The sequence below is a fragment of the Tachypleus tridentatus genome, chromosome 3 (genome assembly GCF_004210375.1).
Source record: "Tachypleus tridentatus isolate NWPU-2018 chromosome 3, ASM421037v1, whole genome shotgun sequence".
Taxonomy (NCBI): domain Eukaryota; kingdom Metazoa; phylum Arthropoda; class Merostomata; order Xiphosura; family Limulidae; genus Tachypleus; species Tachypleus tridentatus.
The window spans coordinates 43,807,734-43,827,848 of record NC_134827.1 but is presented as its reverse complement, the minus strand read 5'-3'; the positions used below and the strand labels follow the sequence as shown (position 1 = coordinate 43,827,848).

At 31.3% G+C, this 20,115-nt stretch overlaps 1 protein-coding gene across 1 annotated transcript in view; it reads right to left on the bottom strand.

The window, feature by feature from the left end:
* LOC143245826 (G-protein coupled receptor GRL101-like) overlaps nt 1–20,115 on the bottom strand; it is a 71,595-nt gene that overhangs the window by 5,251 nt on the left and 46,229 nt on the right. The window contains exons 8-11 of the mRNA XM_076492082.1: nt 7,389–7,500; nt 1,861–1,935; nt 1,243–1,314; nt 670–741 (exon numbers count right to left, since the gene is read on the bottom strand). Coding sequence (XP_076348197.1) covers nt 670–741; nt 1,243–1,314; nt 1,861–1,935; nt 7,389–7,500 — 331 coding nt within the window. The remainder of the gene's footprint in view (nt 1–669; nt 742–1,242; nt 1,315–1,860; nt 1,936–7,388; nt 7,501–20,115) is intronic.

The following is a 20,115-nucleotide window of genomic DNA, read 5'->3' as shown; positions in this document are numbered from 1 at the left end:
AGATTGTTTCACACATTTCAACACTCTTCTGTATAGATTTTATACAAGATTGTTTCACACATTTCAACACTCTTCTGTATAGATTTTATACAAGATTGTTTCACACATTTCAACACTCTTCTGTATAGATTTTATACAAGATTGTTTCACACATTTCAACACTCTTCTGTATAGATTTTATACAAGATTGTTTCACACATTTCAACACTCTTCTGTATAGATTTTATACAAGATTGTTTCACACATTTCAACACTCTTCTGTATAGATTTTATACAAGATTGTTTCACACATTTCAACACTCTTCTGTATAGATTTTATACAAGATTGTTTCACACATTTCAACACTCTTCTGTATAGATTTTATACAAGATTGTTTCACACATTTCAACACTCTTCTGTATAGATTTTAAAATGAATTGTTCCACACATTTTAACACCATTCTACCTAGACTTTAAACTAGATTCTTCCACATATTTGACAAATGTGTGTATAGATTTTAAACTAGATTGTTCCCATAGTTTAACAAACTTCTGTATGGGTTTTAAATTGGATTGTTCCACACATTTTAACACCCTTCTGTAAATATTTTAAAGTAGGTATTTTTTACACTTGTTGTTCAGTAAGTAAAATAAATAAAAGAGATTCCTCTACATATATTCTCACTTACAGTGAACGCAGCTGACCTAATCCCAGGAATGTGTTGGTAAGAAGTGACGTCAGAAGATTATCATCTAGATACCTAAAGAAATAAAAAAACAAAGAGAGTTTTAAAAATATTGATGTAATTTGTTCTGTCTCTCGTTGCTAGGTGATCGTCAATCGACCGATCGTTTTTCTCTTAACAAAGAAATTTGTTTTCTATCAAGAACGTGGAAGAACATTTCCTGGAGAGTAGTAAGATATTTCTTACACCAACTACTTAACCCTAATCCTCCTTAAATTAAAGCATTTCAGCTTGATATCCAGATAATAGTGTGATTAAGGTGTAATGTTAGACCTAAAATAGACATTAGATTGTAAGCACCTTTCTTATAAGGCAAAGAGAAAATAACTATATTACACTTGAGAAAATCAAAATCTAAAAACAAAATGTTTTTATTATTATTTGAAAAGAAACCTTATTTTTCGCCTTTAAAAATATTATGTATTTACTAGTTTTGTTTCATCCTGTGCGTTTTAAGTAAAATTATTTAGAACACATAAAATGTAACTATAACACTAGCATTTCAGTAGTACGTACAATATTTTAAGACGCCACAAATTTTGAAAAAGCCTTGGGGTAAGACTGGTTATTTGGTTTCTTCCAAGATCCCTGAAAAAATTTAAAAACAAAAAATTATCCGATTTTTGAAATTCAATATTGTGAGTTGGAAACAATTAATGTTATTTCATTAAAAATTAATTTAAAAAAATGCTGTATCGGTAATAATTAAACTAAAATATAATTAATGAATGTTGTTGGATAATTAATAATTAACTAAGTCACTTGTCGTTTCCTTATCGGTATAATGTTACTATCAATTATATAAGCTATTTCTTTGGTAAACCTAAGCCTAATTAATGTTCCTATCAATTAACAAACTGTTAGGCTGTGAGGCTTAATAATATATAAAGTGAGCTAAAGTGATTAAAAACCAAGATAAATACTGCTATAAGAACTGATTATAAATCCACGGTAACACTAGAGTATAAACTGAGTTTTAATTATAATCAATACGATAGATTAAAGGAAGATAAATTGTCACATAATTCGTGTCTTTAATTATCTGCAAGTTAGTATGCTTGAAATTTCTCATGAATATTTCTTAACGTTATAATAAAGACAAAAAACGAATTAATGTGATATTATTTAACTTACAACAGTCCTGCCTTCTCCATGCCATGAAAAACTCCTTTCTGAAGAGAACCACTTAGATTGTTTCCTCGAAATAAACTAAACCAAGATACAAACATCTTAGATCATTAGTGTAGTTCTAATTCTATAAACATACTTGTCAGGTATAGACGTAAGTTGCCAGCTGGTACACAAGTAATCTCCACAAACTAACCACTCACAATCTTAAGTCACCAGCTGGTAAACGGATAACTCTTACCACCTATCTAGTTATCAACTAGTAAACAGGTAACATCCACTATATTTCTAGATATCAACATAAGTCATCATCTAGTAAACAGGTAACCTCCACTATATTTCTAGATATCAACATAAGTCATCATCTAGTAAACAGGTAACCTCCACTATATTTCTAGATATCAACATAAGTCATCATCTACTAAACAGATAACCTCCACTATATTTCTAGATATCAACATAAGTCATCATCTAGTAAACAGGTAACCTCCACTATATTTCTAGATATCAACATAAGTCATCATCTAGTAACAGGTAACCTCCACTATATTTCTAGATATCAACATAGGTCATCATCTAGTAACAGGTAACCTCCACTATATTTCTAGATATCAACATAAGTCATCATCTAGTAAACAGGTAACCTCCACTATATTTCTAGATATCAACATAAGTCATCATCTAGTAAACAGGTAACATCCACTATATTTCTAGATATCAACATAAGTCATCATCTAATAAACAGGTAACATCCACTATATTTCTAGATATCAACATAAGTCATCATCTGGTAAACAGGTAATCTCCACTATATTTCTAGATATCAACATAAGTCATCATCTAGTAAACAGGTAATCTCCACTATATTTCTAGATATCAACATAGGTCATCATCTAGTAACAGGTAACCTCCACTATATTTCTAGATATCAACATAAGTCATCATCTAGTAAACAGGTAATCTCCACTATATTTCTAGATATCAACATAAGTCATCATCTAGTAAACAGGTAACATCCACTATATTTCTAGATATCAACATAAGTCATCATCTAGTAAACAGGTAACCTCCACTATATTTCTAGATATCAACATAAGTCATCATCTAGTAAACAGGTAACCTCCACTATATTTCTAGATATCAACATAAGTCATCATCTAGTAAACAGGTAACCTCCACTATATTTCTAGATATCAACATAAGTCATCATCTAGTAACAGGTAACCTCCACTATATTTCTAGATATCAACATAGGTCATCATCTAGTAACAGGTAACCTCCACTATATTTCTAGATATCAACATAAGTCATCATCTAGTAAACAGGTAACCTCCACTATATTTCTAGATATCAACATAAGTCATCATCTAGTAAACAGGTAACCTCCACTATATTTCTAGATATCAACATAAGTCATCATCTAGTAAACAGGTAACATCCACTATATTTCTAGATATCAACATAAGTCATCATCTAATAAGCAGGTAACATCCACTATATTTCTAGATATCAACATAAGTCATCATCTAGTAAACAGGTAATCTCCACTATATTTCTAGATATCACCATAAGTCATCATCTAGTAAACAGGTAACCTCCACTATATTTCTAGATATCAACATAAGTCATCATCTAGTAAACAGGTAACCTCCACTATATTTCTAGATATCAACATAAGTCATCATCTAGTAAACAGGTAACCTCCACTATATTTCTAGATATCAACATAAGTCATCATCTAGTAAACAGGTAACCTCCACTATATTTCTAGATATCAACATAAGTCATCATCTAGTAAACAGATAACCTCCACTATATTTCTAGATATCAACATAAGTCATCATCTAGTAAACAGGTAACCTCCACTATATTTCTAGATATCAACATAAGTCATCATCTAGTAACAGGTAACCTCCACTATATTTCTAGATATCAACATAGGTCATCATCTAGTAACAGGTAATCTCCACTATATTTCTAGATATCAACATAAGTCATCATCTAGTAAACAGGTAACCTCCACTATATTTCTAGATATCAACATAAGTCATCATCTAGTAAACAGGTAACATCCACTATATTTCTAGATATCAACATAAGTCATCATCTAATAAACAGGTAACATCCACTATATTTCTAGATATCAACATAAGTCATCATCTAGTAAACAGGTAATCTCCACTATATTTCTAGATATCAACATAAGTCATCATCTAGTAAACAGGTAATCTCCACTATATTTCTAGATATCAACATAGGTCATCATCTAGTAACAGGTAACCTCCACTATATTTCTAGATATCAACATAAGTCATCATCTAGTAAACAGGTAATCTCCACTATATTTCTAGATATCAACATAAGTCATCATCTAGTAAACAGGTAACATCCACTATATTTCTAGATATCAACATAAGTCATCATCTAGTAAACAGGTAACATCCACTATATTTCTAGATATCAACATAAGTCATCATCTAGTAAACAGGTAACCTCCACTATATTTCTAGATATGAACATAAGTCATCATCTAGTAAACAGGTAACCTCCACTATATTTCTAGATATCAACATAAGTCATCATCTAGTAAACAGGTAACCTCCACTATATTTCTAGATATCAACATAAGTCATCATCTAGTAAACAGGTAATCTCCACTATATTTCTAGATATCAACATAAGTCATCATCTAGTAAACAGGTAACATCCACTATATTTCTAGATATCAACATAAGTCATCATCTAGTAAACAGGTAACATCCACTATATTTCTAGATATCAACATAAGTCATCATCTAGTAACAGGTAACCTCCACTATATTTCTAGATATCAACATAGGTCATCATCTAGTAACAGGTAACCTCCACTATATTTCTAGATATCAACATAAGTCATCATCTAGTAAACAGGTAACCTCCACTATATTTCTAGATATCAACATAAGTCATCATCTAGTAAACAGGTAACATCCACTATATTTCTAGATATCAACATAAGTCATCATCTAATAAACAGGTAACATCCACTATATTTCTAGATATCACCATAAGTCATCATCTAGTAAACAGGTAACCTCCACTATATTTCTAGATATCAACATAAGTCATCATCTAGTAAACAGGTAACCTCCACTATATTTCTAGATATCAACATAAGTCATCATCTAGTAAACAGGTAACCTCCACTATATTTCTAGATATCAACATAAGTCATCATCTAGTAAACAGGTAACCTCCACTATATTTCTAGATATCAACATAAGTCATCATCTAGTAAACAGGTAATCTCCACTATATTTCTAGATATCAACATAAGTCATCATCTAGTAAACAGGTAATCTCCACTATATTTCTAGTTATCAATATAAGTCATCATCTAGTAAACAGGTAACCTCCACTATATTTCTAGTTATCGACATAAGTCATCATCTAGTAAACAGGTAACCTCCACTATATTTCTAGTCATCAATATAAGTCACCAATCAGTAAACAGGTAACAATCACTATATTAGAACCCTGTTTTTAAAACTACATTATATTTGTGAGAATTTTGATAATTTGTTAACGTAACGGTATCTATAACACATATTATGTAAATTAGAAGCAACTATAAAATATGTTGAAACTAAAACTCTTAACTTGTGTACATATGAGTGAAGTCTAAACTGAAACTCTTAACTTGTGTACATATGAGTGAAGTCTAAACGGAAACTCTTAACTTGTGTACATATGAGTGAAGTCTAAACTAAAACTCTTAACTTGTGTACATATGAGTGAAGTCTAAACTGAAACTCTTAACTTGTGTACATATGAGTGAAGTCTAAACTGAAACTTAACTTGTGTACATATGAGTGAAGTCTAAACTGAAACTCTTAACTTGTGTACATATGAGTGAAGTCTAAACTGAAACTCTTAACTTGTGTACATACGAGTGAAGTCTAAACTAAAACTCTTAACTTGTGTACATATGAGTGAAGTCTAAATGGAAACTCTTAATTTGTGTACATATGAGTGAAGTCTAAACTAAAACTCTTAACTTGTGTACATATGAGTGAAGTCTAAACTGAAACTCTTAACTTGTGTACATATGAGTGAAGTCTAAACGGAAACTCTTAACTTGTGTACATATGAGTGAAGTCTAAACTGAAACTCTTAACTTGTGTACATATGAGTGAAGTCTAAACTGAAACTCTTAACTTGTGTACATATGAGTGAAGTCTAAACGGAAACTCTTAACTTGTGTACATATGAGTGAAGTCTAAACTGAAACTCTTAACTTGTGTACATATGAGTGAAGTCTAAACTGAAACTCTTAACTTGTGTACATATGAGTGAAGTCTAAACGGAAACTCTTAACTTGTGTACATATGAGTGAAGTCTAAACTGAAACTCTTAACTTGTGTACATATGAGTGAAGTCTAAACTGAAACTCTTAACTTGTGTACATATGAGTGAAGTCCAATTAGGTGTTGCAATGAACTATATATAAACAGTACATTTAATCTTGAGGACGTAAATGTAGACGTGAAATAGAAAATTATAACAATTTCTATAATATAGAAAACACCAACGATATAAACAATCGAAATTGTTTGTACTTATGTGTCAATTGGTTACTGGTAACTTTTAGTATAATATTTCACAATATTCGATCAGCTTATTGTATTAGTTAAACCAAAGAGATAATATTTACCAATAGTGTAAAGAAATGGATAATTAGCAAATAAACAAATGTCTACTTATAGCCTATATACATATGTATTAAATAATGTTCTAATAATCTATATACATATGTATTAAATAAGGTTCTAATAATCTATATACATATGTATTAAATAATGTTGTAATAATCTATACACATATGTATTCAATAATGTTGTAATAATCTATATACATATGTATTAAACAATGTTCTAATAATCTATATACATATGTATTAAACAATGTTCTAATAATCTATATACATTTATGTATTAAACAATGTTCTAATAATCTATATACATATGTATTAAATAATGTTCTAATAATCTCTTCTATAATGTATATTAGTCAATTATATTGTTTTTCGTTACATAATATTTCATCGAATTATAAAGTTATTCAGTTAAGGATATTTAAGTATGGTATTTAGTTAATTAATAAAAGATATATAAATGTAGGATATCTTTATATAAACGATATTGTACTCCAAGATAGATATTTCTTCAGAAAAAGTTTAAAAGTGAATGGTATAATTAAGTTGTTTAAGACGGTTTTCAATATTATTAGTATCAGATTATTTTCTAAAACGTAGTATCTGTATGTAAATAGATTATATACTTCTACGTAATATCTAAATTAATCATTTTTAAATTAGTTCTAGAATTTATAAAATATTTTGAGTAAAGTTTCACAAAAAAACAATATTTATTTAATATCAATTATTTTGTCATTTTGTTATATTATTCCTTCCCTGGAGTTCCATAAACTTATTTACTAGACATGTCTTTAAATAAACGAATAAGAAATCTGAATTTGAAAACTCCTACACTTACAACCGTGACATCTGGTGTTCGATATTTTTAGGAAATAAAGTTAACCCTACATCAGTACAGTTGATGGTCACATCAATACATGGACAGCGTTCTTCTTCAGAACATTGAAAAGCTGGAAAGGAGAAAGTTAGTAAATCTATTAAATGACCTTTGTCACTTAAGACAAGTGACACATACAAGTGGTGAGCACTCTATATCTTAATTTCTACATTTTATATAAGCCTATCTGGTTGGAGGGTATAAAACTTTTCAATTTAAGTGTCGTCCATATATAACTGAAAGACTAGTACAAAGCTTTCTGAAGTATTTCATTTTATACGATAGAATTTTGTGTCTAAAGAAATGTTTCTGTTATCTTAGTCACTTGTATTGGAAGACCTTTGTGGTGTTTTGATAAGACGTGCTTCTGACATAATCATTCCTGTTATGTAAAGCTAAACACAAGCCAATCTCTTTATTTTTATCACTGATATGATAGAAATATATAACATAAATACATATGTTATAACCAGATATACAACCAGATATAAATAGATAAAAACAGAAAACAACACTGTATAAGATTACATAGAAACAGAAAACAACACTATACAAACACACAGAAAGAGAAAACAACACTATACAAACACACAGAAACAGAAAACAACACTATACAAACACACAGAAACAGAAAACAACACTATACAAACACACAGAAACAGAAAACAGCACTATACAAACACATAGAAACAGAAAACAACACTATACAAACACATAGAAACAGAAAACACTATACAAACACACAGAAACAGAAAACAACACTATACAAACACACAGAAACAGAAAACAGCACTATACAAACACATTGAAAAAGAAAACAACACTATACAAACACACAGAAACAGAAAACAGCACTATACAAACACATAGAAACAGAAAACAACACTATACAAACACATAGAAACAGAAAACACTATACAAACACACAGAAACAGAAAACAACACTATACAAACACACAGAAACAAAAAACAGCACTATACAAACACATAGAAACAGAAAACAACACTATACAAACACATAGAAACAGAAAACACTATACAAACACACACAGGAACAGAAAACAAAGACTATACAAACACACAGAAACAAAAAACAGCACTATACAAACACACAGAAACAGAAAACAACACTATACAAACACACAGAAACAGAAATAACACTATACAAACACACAGAAACAGAAATAACACTATACAAACACACAGAAACAGAAAACAACACTATACAAACACATAGAAACAGAAAACAACACTATACAAACACACAGAAACAGAAAACAGCACTATACAAACACATAGAAACAGAAAACAACATTATACAAACACGTAGAAACAGAAAACACTATACAAACACACAGAAACAGAAAACAACACTATACAAACACACAGAAACAGAAAACAACACTATACAAACACATTGAAAAAGAAAACAACACTATACAAACACACAGAAACAAAAACAACACTATACAAACACACAGAAACAGAAAACAGCACTATACAAACACATAGAAACAGAAAACAACACTATACAAACACATAGAAACAGAAAACACTATACAAACACACAGAAACAGAAAACAACACTATACAAACACACAGAAACAAAAAACAGCACTATACAAACACATAGAAACAGAAAAACAACACTATACAAACACATAGAAACAGAAAACACTATACAAACACACAGAAACAGAAAACAAAACTATACAAACACACAGAAACAAAAAACAGCACTATACAAACACACAGAAACAGAAAACAACACTATACAAACACACAGAAACAGAAATAACACTATACAAACACACAGAAACAGAAATAACACTATACAAACACACAGAAACAGAAAACAACACTATACAAACACACAGAAACAGAAAACAGCACTATACAAACACATAGAAACAGAAAACAACATTATGCAAACACGTAGAAACAGAAAACACTATACAAACACACAGAAACAGAAAACAACACTATACAAACACACAGAAACAGAAAACAACACTATACAAACACACAGAAACAGAAAACAGCACTATACAAACACACAGAAACAGAAAACAACACTATACTAACACATAGAAACAGAAATAACACTATACAAACACACAGAAACAGAAAACACTATACAAACACACAGAAACAGAAAACAGCACTATACAAACACGTAAAAACAGAAAACAACACTATACAAACACATAGAAACAGAAAACACTATACAAACACACAGAAATAGAAAACAACACTATACAAACACACAGAAACAAAAAACAGCACTATACAAACACACAGAAACAGAAAACAACACTATACAAACACACAGAAACAGAAAACACTATACAAACACATAGAAACAGAAATAACACTATACAAACACAAAGAAACAGAAAACACTACACAAACACACAGAAACAGAAAACAACACTATACAAACACACAGAAACAGAAAACAACACTATACAAACACATAGAAACAGAAAACAACACTATACAAACACATAGAAACAGAAAACACTATACAAACACACAGAAACAGAAAACAACACTATACAAACACACAGAAACAAAAACAGCACTATACAAACACACAGAAACAGAAAACAACACTATACAAACACACAGAAACAGAAATAACACTATACAAACACATAGAAACAGAAAACAACACTATACAAACACACAGAAACAGAAAACAGCACTATACAAACACATAGAAACAGAAAACAACACTATACAAACATACAGAAACAGAAAACAGCACTATACAAACACACAGAAACAGAAAACAGCACTATACAAACACACAGAAATAGAAAACAACACTATACAAACACATAGAAACAGAAATAACACTATACAAACACATAGAAACAGAAATAACACTATACAAACACACAGAAACAGAAAACAACACTATACAAACACACAGAAACAAAAAACAGCACTATACAAACACACAGAAACAGAAAACAACACTATACAAACACACAGAAATAGAAAACAGCACTATACAAACACACAGAAACAAAAAACAGCACTATACAAACACACAGAAACAGAAAACAACACTATACAAACACATAGAAACAGAAATAACACTATACAAACACACAGAAACAGAAAACAGCACTATATATAAATACTTCAAAAGAGAATTGAACACTTACAAACTTGTTTTTTATATTGCTAATGTCTTTACTTAAACTTTCAAATAAGGTTCTAGTCACGAAGCCATGCGCTTAGTAGGTTTCTATAACTCTGAGAAAGCCGAATTATTCTCGTGATTCATGTCATGAACACATCTTAATGACATCACGACAGTACCAATTCAACGTTAAACGTCCCGTATGTAAAGTCATTTTAGTGTGTACTGATAAACTAACAGCACTGTAATGCAGTGGTGGTGTACTTGTGGCTTCTTTAAACCCTAACATCAACCCATAATGAATAAACATATATATAATTATTAACAGTATTTCCAATCTTGGAGCAGTGAAAAATGTTCACAGGAGACATCTCACGCCCTCTTGGTATCAGTCATGTGGTTGCACGAACATGTGACATCGGATGAGGCGTTTTGAATTTCTAGCAGACCCAGTTTACACATCAATATTTGAGTAAAAAACAGAAGTGAACTGCTGGTATTGGCTGCGCTGTTTTTCTGTTGTTTGTGAGTGAATACTGGATATTTAGTGATAATAATATGTAATTATTTTTTTCGCAATAAATATATTATCAAAATTATATTATTTGGCGTGGCATGCATATATTTTTGATCAGTTAGATCTATTGTTATATCAGTGAAATAAAGTTTCACTTACTGTTACGTTACAGTAAGTTAAATTATCGTATTTACGTTAATTGGTGATATATTTTTAAAGTGCATTTACTCTTGTCAGCTTGTCAGAACGTCAGCTCAACCAGCAAAGAAAGTAAAAGGTTCAGATGGAAGGAGCAGCAACAGAGGTTTTGAAAAACCGTGGACTGAAACATTTGTCATGACCATAAAATGTGATAAAGTATTACGTATCTTATGTTCTGAAACAATGGTGTGCAGGACTTTGTAAAATGGAATTATGGAACTGTTCATAAATAACTTTGTGATAAGAGTGAGAAAGAACAAAAAGAACACATTTTTTAACAACAACAACAACATGAAGTCAAATGTTTTGATTGTTTCAGGTAGTTCCAACTTTGTTACTGCTAGCTTTGAGATTTCAAAGATTATTGCTCAACATGGAAAACCACTTAGTGATGGTGAACATATTAAAGAATCGTGGCTGGAATGTGCTCATTTCCTTTTGGACAGTTTTCCAGAGAAAGAAAATATATCCAGTACATTAAGGAATTGTCAACAAGTAGAAACACAGTAAAAAGTAGAATATTACAGATGGAAACAAACACAGCAGAACAACTAACAAAAGATATTGGTTCATATAAATTATTCTCCATTTGTCTTGATAAGATCTCTGATGTTACGTCATCAGTTAGGCTAGCCATTATTGTTCGATTTTTTTACGGGTGAAGAAATCTGTGAAGAACTGGTTAACATGGTAACGTTACCTGAACATACAATAGGGGCTGAAATATGCAATATCCAGTCGACCTGTTGACCTTACAAAAATAGTTTCCGTGACGTCTCATGGTGCACCCAACATAAGTGGTAAAGAAACAGATTTGGTAAATTTGTTTGTAAAATATGTTGGACATCCACTGCTAGGCTTTCATTGTATTATACAAGAAGAGGTTTTATAGCTTGCCTTAAGAAGTTTGATGGATATTGTAACCAAGGTAGTTCATTTTATTTCTGCGCATGCTTTGAAAAAATACAATTTCAGAATTTAATGAAAAAGGCGAATTCCATGTACACACGACTACTTACGTACGACAATATTCGTTGGCTGAGTAGAGGTTCTGTCTTTAAACGATTTGTTGATTGTTTGGATAAAATAATTGACAAATGAACAATTTTCTTGGTCTGATGTCGTGTGATTTGTTGATTGGTGTTTTTACAGGTTTCGTATCACATTTAAATGATTTGAACTCCAAACTGCAGGAATCTGGTAAAACACTTGAAGTTATGTTTAGCAAGATTATGGTAAAACACTTGAAGTTATGTTTAGCAAGATTATGGTAAAACACTTGAAGTTATGTTTAGCAGAAATATGGTAAAACACTTGAAATTATATTTAGCAGGAATATGGTAAAACACTTGAAGTTATGTTTAGCAGGAATATGGTAAAACACTTAAAGTTATGTTTAGCATAAATCTGGTAAAACACTTGAAGTTATGTTTAGCAGGAATATGGTAAAACACTTGAAGTTATGTTTAGCAGGAATCTGGTAAAACACTTGAAGTTATGTTTAGCAGGAATCTGGTAAAACACTTGAAGTTATGTTTAACAGGAATATGGTAAAACACTTGAAGTTATGTTTAGCAGGAATCTGGTAAAACACTTGAAGTTATATTTAGCAGGAATATGGTAAAACACTTGAAGTTATGTTTAGCAGGAATATGGTAAAACACTTGATGTTATGTTTAGCAGGAATATGGTAAAACACTTGAAGTTATGTTTACCAGGAATATGGTACAACACTTGAAGTTATGTTTAGCAGGAATATGGTAAAACACTTGAAGTTATGTTTAGCATAAATCTGGTAAAACACTTGAAGTTATGTTTAGCAGGAATATGGTAAAACACTTGAAGTTATGTTTACCAGGAATCTGGTAAAACACTTGAAGTTATGTTTAACAGGAATATGGTAAAACACTTGAAGTTATGTTTAGCAGGAATCTGGTAAAACACTTGAAATTATATTTAGCAGGAATATGGTAAAACACTTGAAGTTATGTTTAGCAGGAATATGGTAAACCACTTAAAGTTATGATTAGCAGGAATATGGTAAAACACTTGAAGTTATGTTTAGCAGGAATATGGTAAAACACTTGATGTTATGTTTAGCAGGAATATGGTAAAACACTTGATGTTATGTTTAGCATTAATCTGGTAAAACACTTGAAGTTATGTTTAGCAGGAATATGGTAAAACACTTGATGTTATGTTTAGCAGGAATATGGTAAAACACTTGAAGTTATGTTTAGCAGGAATATGGTAAAACACTTAAAGTTATGTTTAGCAGGAATATGGTAAAACACTTGAAGTTATGTTTAGCAGGAATATGGTAAAACACTTGATGTTATGTTTAGCATGAATCTGGTAAAACACTTGAAGTTATGTTAGCAGGAATATGGTAAAACACTTGAAGTTATGTTTAGCAGGAATATGGTAAAACACTTAAAGTTATGTTTAGCAGGAATCTGGTAAAACACTTGAAGTTATGTTTAGCAGAAATATGGTAAAACACTTAAAGTTATGTTTAGCATGAATCTGGTAAAACACTTGAAGTTATGTTTAGCAGGAATATGGTAAAACACTTGAAGTTATGTTTAGCAGGAATATGGTAAAACACTTGATGTTATGTTTAGCAGGAATGTGGTAAAAACTTGATGTTATGTTTAGCAGGAATATGGTAAAACACTTGATGTTATGATTAGCAGGAATATGGTAAAACACTTGAAGTTATGTTTAGCAGGAATATGGTAAAACACTTGATGTTATGTTTAGCAGGAATCTGGTAAAACACTTGAAGTTATGTTTAGCAGGAATATGGTAAAACACTTGATGTTATGTTTAGCATGAATCTGGTAAAACACTTGAAGTTATGTTAGCAGGAATATGGTAAAACACTTGAAGTTATGTTTAGCAGGAATATGGTAAAACACTTAAAGTTATGTTTAGCAGGAATCTGGTAAAACACTTGAAGTTATGTTTAGCAGGAATATGGTAAAACACTTAAAGTTATGTTTAGCAGGAATCTTGTAAAACACTTGAAGTTATGTTTAGCAGGAATATGGTAAAACACTTAAAGTTATGTTTAGCAGGAATATGGTAAAACACTTAAAGTTATGTTTAGCAGGAATCTTGTAAAACACTTGAAGTTATGTTTAGCAGTAATATGGTAAAACACTTGATGTCATGTTTAGCAGGAATATGGTAAAACACTTGAAGTTATGTTTAGCAGGAATATGGTAAAACACTTAAAGTTATGTTTAGCAGGAATATGGTAAAACACTTGAAGTTATGATTAGCAGGAATATGGTAAAACACTTGAAGTTATGTTTAGCAGGAATATGGTAAAACACTTGATGTTATGTTTAGCAGGAATATGGTAAACCACTTAAAGTTATGATTAGCAGGAATATGGTAAAACACTTGAAGTTATGTTTAGCAGGAATATGGTAAAACACTTGATGTTATGTTTAGCAGGAATATGGTAAAACACTTGATGTTATGTTTAGCAGGAATATGGTAAAACACTTGATGTTATGTTTAGCAGGAATATGGTAAAACACTTGAAGTTATGTTTAGCAGGAATATGGTAAAACACTTAGAGTTATGTTTAGCAGGAATATGGTAAAACACTTGAAGTTATGTTTAGCAGGAATATGGTAAAACACTTGAAGTTATGATTAGCAGGAATATGGTAAAACACTTGAAGTTATGTTTAGCAGGAATATGGTAAAACACTTGATGTTATGTTTAGCAGGAATCTGGTAAAACACTTGAAGTTATGTTTAGCAGGAATATGGTAAAACACTTGATGTTATGTTTAGCATGAATCTGGTAAAACACTTGAAGTTATGTTAGCAGGAATATGGTAAAACACTTGAAGTTATGTTTAGCAGGAATATGGTAAAACACTTAAAGTTATGTTTAGCAGGAATCTGGTAAAACACTTGAAGTTATGTTTAGCAGGAATATGGTAAAACACTTGAAGTTATGTTTAGCAGGAATATGGTAAAACACTTAAAGTTATGTTTAGCAGGAATATGGTAAAACACTTGAAGTTATGTTTAGCAGAAATATGGTAAAACACTTGATGTTATGTTTAGCAGGAATCTTGTAAAACACTTGAAGTTATTTTTAGCAGGAATATGGTAAAACACTTGATGTTATGATTAATAACATAAATGCTTTTGAAATCAAACTTAAACATTTTAAACGTGATGTTTACAATGGAATTATTAAATATTTCTCAAACTTAAAAAAACACGTGAAAGACCTTGAGAAAGTATACATTCGTAGCTTGAAAATGTCAAGCAAAATAAATTCAAGTTTTGAACAATTTTCTCTAAGATTTATTAAGTTCAAGTTATTTGAAAAATTACGAAATGCATAAGTATACTGACAGTGTAACATTAGACAAACTGGATCTGGAAATATTGTAGTGGATTGACTTCAATAATTTTGAGACGCAACTGATTGATTTACAAAGCAGTTCAATTTGGAGGCAAAAATTTCTCGACTAAAGAGCTGAACTACAAAATATTGAAAGAGTTCAGTTAGTGACTGGAATAACACAGAAAATAAGGTTCTGAAACTGTGGTATTGTGTTCCTGTGTGTCTGAAAAATGTCAGTAGTAACAGTATTGTCATCAACATGTTTAACTGTGGTATTGTGTTCCTGTGTGTCTGAAAAATGTCAGTAGTAACAGTATTGTCATCAACATGTTTAACTGTGGTATTGTGTTCCTGTGTGTCTGAAAAATGTCAGTAGTAACAGTATTGTCATCAACATGTTTAACTGTGGTATTGTGTTCCTGTGTGTCTGAAAAATGTCAGTAGTAACAGTATTGTCATCAACATGTTTAACTGTGGTATTGTGTTCCTGTGTGTCTGAAAAATGTCAGTAGTAACAGTATTGTCATCAACATGTTTAACTGTGGTATTGTGTTCCTGTGTGTCTGAAAAATGTCAGTAGTAACAGTATTGTCATCAACATGTTTAACTGTGGTATTCTGTTTCTGAGTGTCTGAAATACGTCACAATGTGAATAGTAACAGTATTGTCATCAACATGTTTAACTGTGGTATTCTGTTTCTGAGTGTCTGAAATACGTCACAATGTGAATAGTAACAGTATTGTCATCAACATGTTTAACTGTGTTATTCTGTTTCTGAGTGTCTGAAATACGTCACAATGTGAGTAGTAACAGTATTGTCATCAACATGTTTAACTGTGTTATTCTGTTTCTGTGTGTCTGAAATACGTCACAATGTGAGTAGTAACAGTATTGTCATCAACATGTTTAACTGTGTTATTCTGTTTCTGTGTGTCTGAAATACGTCACAATGTGAGTAGTAACAGTATTGTCATCAACATGTTTAACTGTGTTATTCTGTTTCTGTGTGTCTGAAATACGTCACAATGTGAATAGTAACAGTATTGTCATCAACATGTTTAACTGTGTTATTCTGTTTCTGTGTGTCTGAAATACGTCACAATGTGAATAGTAACAGTATTGTCATCAACATGTTTAACTGTGGTATTCTGTTTCTGAGTGTCTGAAATACGTCACAATGTGAGTAGTAACAGTATTGTCATCAACATGTTTAACTGTGGTATTCTGTTTCTGAGTGTCTGAAATACGTCACAATGTGAGTAGTAACAGTGTTGTCATCAACATGTTTAACTGTGGTATTCTGTTTCTGAGTGTCTGAAATACGTCACAATGTGAATAGTAACAGTATTGTCATCAACATGTTTTGGTGAGTCATTCAGTGATGAACTTTGTAAAATATAATTATACGAATAGACTTGCTGATAAAACTAGTGTTTCATGTTTAGCTCTCAAAACAACCAATTACAGGCCTGATATAAAAGGTGTGTCATCGTTGGTGAACCAGCAGAAGTCTCATTGGGAGTAATATATGAATACTGCCTTTCTCTTAGTTTTAATATGAACCAAATCTTACGAGTTCACAAAATGCTTTCTGTTAATAGTAAAACAATGAATAAATGTAAGTAACTCCCTCTTTTATCTTTAAAATCCATTATTATTGTTACTAATTTAGTCATTTTATTTCTTGTGAATTATTATAGTTATTAACACCATGTAACACCTGTAGGTGTTTCAGTTAAATTAATTCAGAATAATAATAAATTATAATCTACTGCTGAAAATTACCATGATCACGTGGCATTAGACGTACACTTCCAGAACGATTTGTCATCCCTGCTCTAATGTATAGTGATTAAAACATTGATCCCTTCAGATGGCCTGAGGGAGTTAAATATATGAAAGTGGAAACAATAGTAAGACAAAATTTCTACAAAACATGTGTACTGTTATTTTGTCAGGCTTATAAAAAGTTGTTTCTTTACCCACGTGTAAAGTTTACTGAGTATATATATCGAACAGAATGCAGGTACATCCAATTAGATGGAATACTTTACATATATATATAAATATTTCTACTTACACATACGTTAAACACTTGGTGTGTTTTGTCACTATCTGTCTCGTGGAATTATTTGGATTGGTCTTGTTAACACAGTAATCTCTCGTGATAGCTCACCATTCACAAATGTTTGCAGACACGAAACTACCTACCTTCACGTGTATTGGGTCCTTCTTAAAATTGTGTTTGTAATTTTGTTTTCAGTTTTCGTAGTTTTATAAGGTTGGTTCAGTCCCGAGAGCAAGTCTTGAACGTTTATGTAGTTTAGTGACAAATGAAATCACCTTATTTATACAAAACAGTCGTAATAATTTAAAATAATATTATTTTTGTTCCTTAATGACGGAAAACGTAATAAATGTTTTATAATCACCAAGAAACCAAACTCTAGGCCTATTTCTTGAATAACTGAAGATAAGTTTGTCGTACATTGCTTACAAGAATGGACTCAGACAAAAAGATAGAAACAGAGTAGATTCTGTAATGTTATGTGAATACTTGTTATCTTGAGTAGTAGCCCACACCATCAAGATCTTTAGGACTCGATTTGACGACGTTTTACTATTCAGAGCAGACCTGGGAATGTTTTCTGTTGTTCTAATGGTGTTTGATAAGTGCTAGTTAGCACTACTTTATGGTGTTGTTTTCTTTAGGATTAGTACTAGGAAATAAGATAATCACCTGGATTACACCTACAGCCACTCACTAATAAATAATCAAATTTCATCTCAGTCATCACATATGTTTCTCAAAAAATATTCCGAACGTACATTGAAGGTTATAGTTTCTTGCCAAGGTTCTACTAAAGGTTATAAACTTTCCACACAAGGTTATACTGAAACTTATAAGCTTTCAAGCAAATTTCTGATTTAACTTGTAAAGTTTCTAACAGGGGTATTGCTGTAGTTTTAAGCAGAATTCTTGTGAAGGTTAGAAAGGTTCTAATTTAATATTTCTTGAAAGTTATAAAAGTTCTAACTGAAGATCTCTTGACTGACAACACATAACTACATGTGTTCCACAGTCACCGTGTCCAAAACACTGACAACACATAACTACATGTGTTCTACAGTCACCGTGTCCAAAACACTGACAACACATAACTACATGTGTTCCATAGTCATCCTGTCCAAAACACTGACAACACATAACTACATGTGTTCTACAGTCACCGTGTCCAAAACACTGACAACACATAACTACATGTGTTCCATAGTCATCCTGTCCAAAACACTGACAACACATAACTATATGTGTTCCATAGTCATCCTGTCCAAAACACTGACAACACATAACTATATGTGTTCCACAGTCACCGTGTCCAAAACACTGACAACACATAACTATATGTGTTCCATAGTCATCCTGTCCAAAACATTGACAACACATAACTATATGTGTTCCACAGTCACCGTGTCCAAAACACTGACAACACATAACTACATGTGTTCTACAGTCACCGTGTCCAAAACACTGACAACACATAACTGCATGTGTTCCATAGTCATCCTGTCCAAAACACTGACAACACATAACTACCTGTGTTCTGCAGTCGCTCTGAAGAAAACACTGATAACACATAACTACATGTGTTCCATAGTCATCCTGTCCAAAACACTGACAACACATAACTATATGTGTTCCATAGTCATCCTGTCCAAAACACTGACAACACATAACTATATGTGTTCCACAGTCACCGTGTCCAAAACACTGACAACACATAACTATATGTGTTCCATAGTCATCCTGTCCAAAACATTGACAACACATAACTACATGTGTTCCATAGTCATCCTGTCCAAAACACTGACAACACATAACTACCTGTGTTCCACAATCACCCTGTTTAAAACACTGGCAACACATGACTACATGTGTTCCACAATCACCCTGTTTAAAATACTGACAGTTCGTATCTCACTTTTCATAAAATGTTGATAGAATCATTAAAGTATTTTTAGATTTAAATATATTCACACCGGAACGTAGGAAATATTTAGGTCCATCATTCTCTATTATCGTATACGTTAAAACTCAGCATATGAAATATTTAGATCCATCATCCTCTATTATCGTATACGTTAAAACTCAGTATATGAAATATTTAGATCCATCATTCTCTGTTATCGTATACGTTAAAACTCAGCATATGAAATATTTAGATCCATCATCCTCTATTATCGTATACGTTAAAACTAAGCATATGAAATATTTTGATCCATCATCCTCTATTGTCGTATACGTTAAAACTCAGCATATGAAATATTTAGATCCAGCATTCTCTGTTATCGTATGCGTTAAAACTTAGCATATGAAATATTTAGATCCAGCATTCTCTGTTATCGTATACGTTAAAACTCAGCATATGAAATA